At 30.9% G+C, this 10,305-nt stretch overlaps 1 protein-coding gene across 1 annotated transcript; it reads left to right on the top strand.

Annotated features, from left to right (window-relative positions):
• Positions 1-3,792: 3,792 nt before the first annotated feature.
• LOC139095778 (succinate--CoA ligase [ADP-forming] subunit beta, mitochondrial-like) lies at positions 3,793-10,257 on the top strand. The gene is made up of 3 exons (XM_070647246.1): positions 3,793-3,927; positions 8,902-9,125; positions 9,189-10,257. The coding sequence occupies exons 1-3, from the start codon at positions 3,793-3,795 to the stop codon at positions 10,255-10,257; spliced, it is 1,428 nt and encodes a 475-aa protein (XP_070503347.1).
• Positions 10,258-10,305: the final 48 nt, after the last annotated feature.

Here is a 10,305-nt window from a genome sequence, read left to right as displayed (position 1 = left end):
GATATTTTTCTAAAACTGGCTCTTTCGGTGGCTATCGCTTGCCAATTTCCAATACTGAATAATTCACTATCTCTATGAATAGCATCTTTCCAGGAGTTCTTTGGCCGACCTCGTCCTGTTTTGCCATATACAAAATCAGACTAAAGAGTGTAGTGTATAATAAAATGCGCTTCATTAAAATCTAAATTATTCATCTAAATCATCTTTATTATTCTCAACAAACTTATGACACCTCAAGATTCCTCCTTAACATATATCTTTCAATTTATTTATATTATTCAAAAGGCAATCAATCATATCAATAAAAATGAGCTGAAAAAAAGGATTTCATCTTATCTGACCCTAAGAAAAGAAACCAAAAAAAGACTATCATTGACCGTCCAAAGAGTTGAAATAAATTTCAATTTTATGTATCATTTGCCATTTTATGGATAATATTCATATTTTATGGCACACATAGGAAGCATATGAACCACAATTTATTAGAAATTTATGCAATTTTATGTGCTAGCTACTTATTGACCACTTGAAGCAAAATGAGATTTTTTTCTCATTTCATGAATTTCTAATAAGCATCACATCTATTGAAAAATTGTTACAACATGTAAGAAGGAGGATAGGGGATAAAATTTAGCAAAAAACTGGGAATAAATAAATAATTTAGGTATAGTGAAATTGATATTGCCAAAAAATAAGGAACGGGAAAAGAAATCGTAATTTATCTCTAAATGAAATCTACTTTTTCAAAGTATAGTTTTTATGGTAAGGGTAAGATGTTTTGTTTCAAGTGTTGCAAAGTTGGCAGAGGAATGACAATTTTGAATTTCTTTTTTTGGTAATGATGTCTGGTAATAATTAAATGATGTCTTTTACGTTAAAAATTGCGGAGTTATATTATTGTTAAAGCTCCTTCTAGTAAGGTCTTTAAGTTTGACTTTTGCCAACGAAAAAGTTATTTTTAAGTGACACCTAGGTAGTTCATGGATCACCTATACGACTAGTGAAGTAATTAAGTAAGTAAGTTTAAACTTATTCACGCATCCATCAGAACAGCAAAGGCACTCAAATTCAAAACTGCAATTTTTTAACGATTTTTTTTAATTCAGTTCCAGTCTTGTGATTTCATTATCATTCCTTTCCGGTTTCCGTCATGTCCAATGTCAATTAAAATTATTTCATATTTTCTGTTCTTTGCTTTTTATGAATGAAATCTTAAAATTTTATGTAAATTCTTTCCAGTCTCTTACCATTTTCTTCTTTAGTAGGATGGCACAGCTCATAAATATTGAAGTCGGAATATTTTAGTTTCAGTTGACTGTCACACGTAACAATCTGTCTTGAAAAAAGTGAATGAGAAGTGGCAATCAGTTGACTTGCCACAAAATAATAAATCGCTAGTTAAGGCATGCGAAGAATTTTCTTTAAATATGACCGAAATGGGAATTTTTGGTTTGTATGTAAATGTTCAACATAAAAACAGATTTGCGTGCGAGTGTCATCGTCGCCAAAAAGAGACAAAAGATACAGAAAAAAAAACAGAAGTAGCATGAAAATTATTCCCAAGGAAATGACGATGACATTAATTAAATCCAACAAATAATGACCAGCCGAAAAAAAAATTATAAAGAAGAAGCAAATTAGTCCACTGGCGGTTCATTTGCATATTTTTTTCATTTCTACCTCGAACTTTGATGACTATCAACAACTGTCTCAAGAACTGAAATATACAGTCATACAAATACAATTAGATCATACAAATACACATATAAAGGTTTCGCTCGTAAAAGAAGAGACAAGTTTTCATTTTAGATCATTCATTGTCGCAGGAATTTATTCATTCTGATAAATTTACTGCCAATCTAGGAGAACCTGAGTAAGAATAACAAAAGCATTGAACCCTTGAACGAGTAATTGTTCGATTTATTCAAGATAGCAACTACCATTAATTTTGGAATATTTTTTTTATCGTTTACTGAATTTCTTGTAATATAGACCAGAATAGTGTCCTTTCGATTTTCTACCAAGGGTATACGTTGTGATAAGGTACTTTGTTTTGATACATTCTTGGACATGCAATTGTGCCGAGCAAAGTTTAAGGATATAATTAGCTTAGGGGGAAAAAACAGAGATCATGCACGAAGTAACAGAAAAGAAAAATTTCTAAATTAGCAATCGATAATAAAATCTTCAATAAAGACAAAATATGGCAATTATGGAAATAAATTTAACCCAACCATCAACTCTTTAACTCTGTTTTTCTTAAAGTCTCAAGAGAAAACAAAACAGGAAGAACAAGAATAATTTTCTGCAGAAAAGGGATAAAATAAGAGAAGGTAATAAAATTAAGGGAAAAAATTTTCTTATTGCTTATTGTTGTTTTGCAATACAGAATTTTAGATGAAATTAAAGACAAGTTTGAACAGATTGTCTTTATTTATTTCGGAAAAAGAACAAACTTCAGCATTTATAATTGAAATATGCAAAATTATAATCAAATCCATTATAACAAATCCTAAATACAGAGGCTATTGAGACAAATTGAAAAAAAATGTAAAAGTGATGGTTGAACTCATGATAATACGGACAAAGTGAATAAGAATATAAAATAAGAATTTAAAACGGAACTCTATTGGAAAAAAAATTTTATTAACAAATTTCATCACCCATTAAATATTTTTTATTTCTTTTGGATATTTAAATAGGAATTAAATCCTATGAAGTAAGAAAATTTTTAAGAAAGTATTGTATTAAACGAAAACATTGAAATCTCCCTCAGAAAAATTATCAGCACGTCCTTTATCATCTGTTTTATTGCTCATCATGCTTAATTTATGACCCCTCAAGCAAAAACAAAAAAAAACATCCATAACCATTTTCAAATTTTATGAATGATTGTAATAAACTAAGAGACTTAAAGGGGTTTTCTTAACATTCCTTTCATGCTCTTCAATGTATTCATCCACAGTACTTCCCATTGAGTATCAAAATCACAAGCACTCGAGTCATGATGATTAGATGCGTGATTTGTGACCATAATTTATCCAGTTCATTGAAATCAGCTCTATTTATGAAATAAATGAAAGAAGTGGTCATAATGATAGTTAATTGAAATGTTGGCTGCAATGCGGGAAGAAATGATTAACTAAATGAATGATTAAAACTTAGACGTGTGGGAAAAATATCAGATTTGAATCATTTGAAGCATTAACTAACGACTGCTTAATTCATCAATGAATTTTTAATTTTTTGTTGATAACATTCATAGTTTTGTAAATATTTTGTGTAATGGGTAGTGGAATATTCAGTAGACAGCATTGGCGTAGTGGCTAGAATGTCGGCCTACCGATCCTAAAGACCCGAGCTTGATTCGAGGGAAAGTCTTGTCAGGGGGTTAAAAATTTAGCAAAACCTTCATTTCAACTTAAGCGTCGTCTTAGAAACACCGCATAAATAATGCTGTTCCTCATAACCTGTTCTTAAATATTAAATTTGTCATAAATATTGCCACAACCGCTGTAAACTTTTCCATCTTGTACTTTCTCAAATTAAATTAAATTAAAGAATCATAATTCTTCCATCCAATCTATAACATTAATCCTCAAAAGACAAGTCGGAAACCTTTCACTTTATATCGTCTTTTATCCAATTTGTGTGTGGATTTACCAGCAGCAAAAAGACATCGTTTTGTGATTACGACAGTGAAATAGAAGGAGACAAAATATTCTACAGGGCATAAAGTAAGTGCAATAAAACAAAAAAATGAACATAGAGGCGAGGCAGAGATGGGAAAAAATGTATGAACTGTTACATTTAATAATATCATTTTCTTCTCGTTCACCATCGTCATCGTCAACATCGTCGTTGTCGTCCTGGAATGAGAAATTAAATACCGAAAAATACACAGCAAAAGATAATATCGCAGCGAATGTAATCTACTCCTCGTGTAGAGAATATCTACACAGCAGTAATATAAAATTTATGATTGCGATATAGAATTATGGAGGGGAGAAGACATAGCGCGGCGCATAGAGTGAATGAGAAAATTAGTTTATCATCAAAGGCAAGGAATGAACGGCATCAGCATCATCACATGTCGTCCCTTACACAATAATATTGTTTCATTTGCACAATTGTCTTATGATATTATTAATAAAAATTGTGAGTTAAGTGAAATTCATGGAGGCATATTCTATTTTATTATCTTTTACGTTCCTTTTTCATCACATTTACTTCCTTTATTTTTTATTTATTAAAATATGCTTTCACCGTTTATTGTAATTTATGGTCGAAATGAATTTTAAAATTGCAATGAAAATTTTTGAGGATTTTAAAGAAAGACATGTATCTTATACCCCAACAGGCAAAGAGTCCTCTTTCAGGTAACGTAGTAGTATTTTTGCACCATGCTCTTTTAGTAGTAGTAATTGATTGGAATTAAACTAAGTTAGACTAAAACCACATATATTGCGCGTTCACCACCTTTTGGAAATTTTATGATTATATCCTACTGATTTTCCCTTTTCAATTACCGCTCTCGTCCGTCTCTGTCATGAAATCTTTTTCCACATTGTGCCATGAAATATACGAGTATGATACAAACATTGTTTGTTATCGTGACAATAAATCATAACTGAATATAAAATAATATCGAGCAGAATGGATAGAAAGAACACCTTAATTTTGGATTTCCGATGTAAAGAAATATTTAGTCCGTGTACTGTCTTTAAGACACACAAAAAAAAAATCGATTCAGCACATTAGAATGAATTATTATTATTATTATAATCATCATTTAGGAGTGGCTTGTGATTTATGCTTATCAAATTCCTATTTACTATACATATGCCTTACCAATAGTGCCGGAGACTCAAATCAATTTTAATTAGTTGCTGATTTGAATAATATTCATAGATTTATATGATAACGACTGGGGCTGTTTATTTATAACATCTGAGTCACAAATTTTAACATGCGATAAAAAATCAATATAATAATGATGAAATGTGTATGAAGATGTGTGTATTGTAGGTTTGTCATTAATTAACTAATTTCATATACGAATCCATACGAATATATTGTTTTTTACATTTGAGCATTGTCTGAATAAAGATTTTTATGATGAATTTCTATCAATCACTAATGCAATCATTCATTCAAATTATGCTTATATGGAATACAATGACGAATTTGATCATTTAACAGTATTATCTGACAATTTCGCATCAATTCTTAAAAAGTCTCTTTCAAATATATTGAATTCTATTAATTTCATCAAAAAGCTCTGTTAAACGTATAAAACATTAGCCAGACCAACAAAAACATAAATTTTTCACATTTAACAAGAGGAAATGACAAAAAATAACTTTCGATGTCTCATCGGCGCCTTATAGCCTGACAATTCTCTACGCTTCAACTAATCTCTTTCTCCTTTCTATAGTACATTTATACACATTGTATGTGGTTATACTTGAACAGTAAATAGGATAAGAATAAAATATTTCTTTTGATTAACGACAAATTTCATGGCACATTGTAATAGATGTATCGACCGTACAGATTATGTGGAGAAAAAGAAGAAAAGATTTTTAAGTTGATTCCCAAGGATTACGCACAACTCATACAAATATATAATAATATATGAAGATATATTAAGGAGGTAGTCATCATAAAAAGATGTAAACGAAGACTCATTTTAATTAATTAACGGAAAGAGAGATGGAATGAAGAGGAACTGAAAAAATAATCCGAGAGACATATAATCATTTGGGTATGTACCTTAAAGTGTAGTGACTATAAATTAAACTCATCAATATCGATCATGCTTACGTCGTCGTCATGTGAATGATTTTTTTCTAAAGGTAATTCCCATTTTGTAACCATTTAAATTAGATCCACAGACAGTTTATAAATCGTACCTCTATATAATATGAGAAATAAATCATCGCATGACTCTCTCACGACATCTCTCACGATGAACATGAAATTATTATTGCTAAAAAGAATCTTTTAATCGCATTTAGAGATGTTAAGACATGACAATGCCCTCATATTCTTCTCTCTTTGTTGATCATTCGTCATTTAATTTTCTGCCATCATGGGGCTTTGATAGAGTCTTGTCAAAGAAAGTGGTGTTACGTGCTCGAAGTTGCTAAGTATATTGTTTATGGTTTGTCTGCAAGTCTATAAGTTCTGTAGTTTATTAATAACATACATATTTGTAGGTTTTGTCGAAAACTGCAGGAATGCGCATCTAAAATGCAGGAAATACAGTGTTGTGACTCCTGGCGGACCTCTCCATATTTGTGTTGTATCCTAATTTGAATTCTTCCTAAAAATGTACACAGAGAGTTTTGTCAAATAAAACACAGATGCGCGACCAAAAATTACTAATTAGCATACTCTCTACTTACATTCTGATTCAATCGAAAGTCATTTTGTATGACTAATGACAACATTGTGTCCATTGAATCTCTTTTTGATTAAATTGTTGTAATTACGCTTTGATAATGATCAAGAAGAAAAAGTCAAGAAGAGAGGAGTGATTGAAGTCCCAAATAATGATGTACTTCTTTCAATAACTCAAAGAAAATGAGACTTTTTGATAGACAACAATTGATAAATTCTTGATGAGAAAAGAATGGATGTAGAAAGAGAAAGAAAATAATCAATCGAGGCAATAGATGAGACATCAGACAAAAATCAATCAAAATAAAAAGCCATTTGTCATTATTTGAGTTGCTTTGTTGTTTCCTGCTATTTTGGAATTTTCTATGAATAATTTTTTTTTTTGAATATTTTGTCAAGCTTGTGAGAAGCTTGATGAGAAAGTTCGATGACAGCAATTTAAAATTCATTTTGAGGAATTAGGAGAATTTTGATAACTGTATGTATTTGAATGTATTAGAATAGAATTATTAAACAATGTATTTAGTGATCTTAGGTGTCAATAGGTCAAAACATAATAACTTTAATTTAATTTTGAGATTTATTATCTAATGGTTTTTTGTATTGTGAACCTTCTTACGGTTTTTAAGAATTCAAATTTATCGGTTTAAAAATTTTTGAAGGTTTTTGTATAGAAAAATTTTAAGATTGAGAGGTGATATTAAGCTAACAAACTAAGTGATAAGCATTTAACTCAGTACTACTGAAGTACTACTTCATACCGCAGCTCTCAACGATCCTTGGTTGCTGAGATCTCATGCCTCACACCGTCAGCCAGCCGTTAAAAATGATATTATAAGCATCAATTTTTTTTACAAAATTTGCTAGAAACTTTGAAGCAGTATTTAAAAAATATACAAAAATCCCAGAAATATCATTTATTGAAGTCATATAACTCATTAAAAGAATTTCATATATAAACCTAATTTCTTGATTTTCGGAGATTGCTTTTTATTTGTAAGGATACAATCCCTCAAAACGGTGAAATGATTTTTTAAACATGATATGGAAACATGAACCAAATTCTTTTTGATGATTTTGGATCAACATGATATAGATTGATGGTGAGTGGTCGATTTTTTCATCATCACCTGACAAGGGTTTCCAAAAAGATACTGTGGAAAGGATGATATTATAAAAGGACATGAGAATAACGTTAATAAAAATGATAAATTTCATACTAAATCGACTGTTCAGTCTCACTTAAGAGTTTCTGTATCTCGTATCTTTTTTTATATGAAATATAATAAAAGCCGAATCAGCATGACAGTTGGGCCATTTTTCATAATCAAGTTTTGATGTCTGTGCGACTATGACGAACAGCACTGTTGTGAGTCTCTCATATGTCAATAGGTGGGTTTTGTAGGTAGACTGCTCTAAATATTTAATAATAAATAACGTATATGGATCGGCTGTAATCCAATTCAATTTCAATAAATGTTTTCATTTATTTATTTATTTACTTTTATTTTGCTTAGATACATTTTTCGGTTAAAGCAGTGAGAAGAACACTTTTTTTTTGTGATTTATTGAAACGCATTTCTTTAAGAGAAAACATTTCGGATTTGTTTCATATATATCACAAAAAGTTAAAAAGAATTTACAGTAAAAGCGCATAAATTAACTTAAACATATTTGCGACGTCATCAGGGGTCGGTTTTTCGGTATACACCTACTTCTACACTACATAGAACTCATATTAAAAGGTGTGCATCAATAATATGAATTTTTTGTTAATGAGTCGATGTGAGTCTTTTGCGAAGTGGTTCAATCCTTTGAGCCTTTGATTTCAATACCAAATAATTTATAGTGAAAACGGTTCACAGACTCCCTTTATAGGCTACACACAGTAGGAGTGCAGCTGTAGATCTCAATGATCTGAATACTTGAAAGTTTTTAAACATTCAGACAGTCAGTCAAATCCACAATTTCCTATATTTACATTGTATCAGTTGCATTAGCAAGTCAAACTATTAAGAAAACAGAAAAAAATAACATAAATAATCATTTAATCAAATTAAATAAGAAAAATAAGAGAGATCGATGGTGTAATGAGAATCGAAATAAAGAAAGAGATACAGAGAAAGATTGGTCAGGGACATAAACATCACAACATAATACAATCAATAAATTGTTTACATTGAAAAAATGACGAATGGACTCCTACTTATGGGTGCTTTATGTGCTGCCTGTATGTGCACTCTCGTGGGATTATGATACGCAATTAAGGCATTGAATTTCTATGGAAAAATATTTTACATTCCATAATTTTTATAGACGTGTGCTTGCCTTTGAATTCTATTCTTTCTTCTTGATGCATTTTGACAAAAGCAATTTGTCATTTATTTTATTTTTTTTTGAAATCTCAGTAAACATTTTATTCAGTTTCTTGTGTCTAAAAAGTTATTAAAAATGCTTAGAAAATTCTCAAAATTTTCATTCTGCAATTTTCAACAGGTTCGCTTTTTGAATTTGCAGGAACATTTCTCACAAACTATTCTCAACGACCATAACATTACAACTCCAAAATTTAAAGTAGCAAAAAGTGTAAAAGAAGCAGAACAAGTTGCCAAGGATTTATTGACAAAAAACTTGGTTGTTAAGGCTCAGGTTGTGACTGGAGGACGTGGATTAGGTGTATTTGAGAATGGGTTTCAAGGAGGGGTTCATACTGCTATAAGGTAGAATAAATATGGTTTTAAATATATGATTGTAGATTTAATTTATATCATTCAAACTTCTAGTCCATGCGAAGCTAAGGAATTAGCTGGAAAAATGATCGGCAATCATCTAATAACAAAACAAACTAAACAGAATGGATTAATTTGCAATTCTGTGATGATAGCCGAACGAAAATTTTCACGTCGAGAATTTTACTTCGCATTTGCACTTGACCGTGAGCATAATGGACCAGTTCTGATTGCATCATCAAAAGGTGGAGTAAATATTGAAGAAGTTGCAGCGAGATCACCAGAAGCTGTAATTTATGAGCCAATTGACATTACAAAAGGATTTACAAAAGAAATTGCAACGTGGATATTGAAAAGAGTAGGAATAACTGATCAACCAGGACCTGCTTGTAAAATGTTGTGCAATTTGTACAATTTATTTGTAAAGAAAGATGCATTGCTTGCTGAGATTAATCCATATGTAGAAGATGTTTGCATGAATTATTATCCTCTTGATGTCAAAATTACTTTTGATGATAATGCAAGGTTTCGGCAGCGTGAAATTTTTGAAAAATTTGATGAGACTCAAGGAGATCCAAAAGAGATTGCAGCAAGTAAATTGGATATGGCATATGTTTCACTTGATGGTTCAATTGGATGTTTAGTAAATGGAGCTGGACTTGCAATGGCAACAGCTGACATACTTGACTATCATGGAGGATCTCCCGCAAATTTTCTTGATGTTGGTAGCATGGCAACGGCTGAGCATGTAAGACATGCCATGAATATTATCATGATGGATGAAAAAGTTCGAACAATTTTTGTAAATATTTTTGGTGGTATGATGAATTGTGTCGCCGTTACCGAAGGTCTTTTGAAGGCAGTACGTGAACTTGACATTAAAATTCCAATTGTTCTGCGGTTACAAGGAAATAATCATGAAGCTGCTAAAAAGATAGTCAAAGATGCAAACACAAATATTTTAGCATATGAGGAATTTGATGAAGCAACGGAAATGGCTGTAAGGTGCTCTAGAATCATGAAACTTGCTGATGATGGAAATTTAAATGTTGCTATAACAATGAAATCTATATGCGAATGTGAACCAGCTCCTATCAAGGGTGAAGTTGTGACTCAAAAGTGAGTATCAGTAACGAGATGAAACAAGGGTAGACGATGCTGTTTAGTACGT

Source organism: Chironomus tepperi, unplaced genomic scaffold (assembly GCF_022539635.2).
Source record: "Chironomus tepperi strain 1889 unplaced genomic scaffold, CSIRO-AGI_Ctep_v1 contig_376, whole genome shotgun sequence".
Lineage (NCBI taxonomy): Eukaryota > Metazoa > Arthropoda > Insecta > Diptera > Chironomidae > Chironomus > Chironomus tepperi.
The sequence above is the reverse complement of the archived record's forward strand: the minus strand, read 5'-3'. Positions and strand labels throughout refer to the sequence as shown.

Coding starts and splice junctions, on each gene's coding strand:
- LOC139095778 (XM_070647246.1), top strand. CDS start 3,793: ATGTATGAACTGTTACATTTAATAATATCATTTTCTTCTCGTTCACCA. Junction 3,928..8,901: donor AAGATAATATCGCAGCGAAT/GTAATCTACTCC, acceptor AATTTTCAACAG/GTTCGCTTTTTGAATTTGCA. Junction 9,126..9,188: donor GGGGTTCATACTGCTATAAG/GTAGAATAAATA, acceptor TCAAACTTCTAG/TCCATGCGAAGCTAAGGAAT.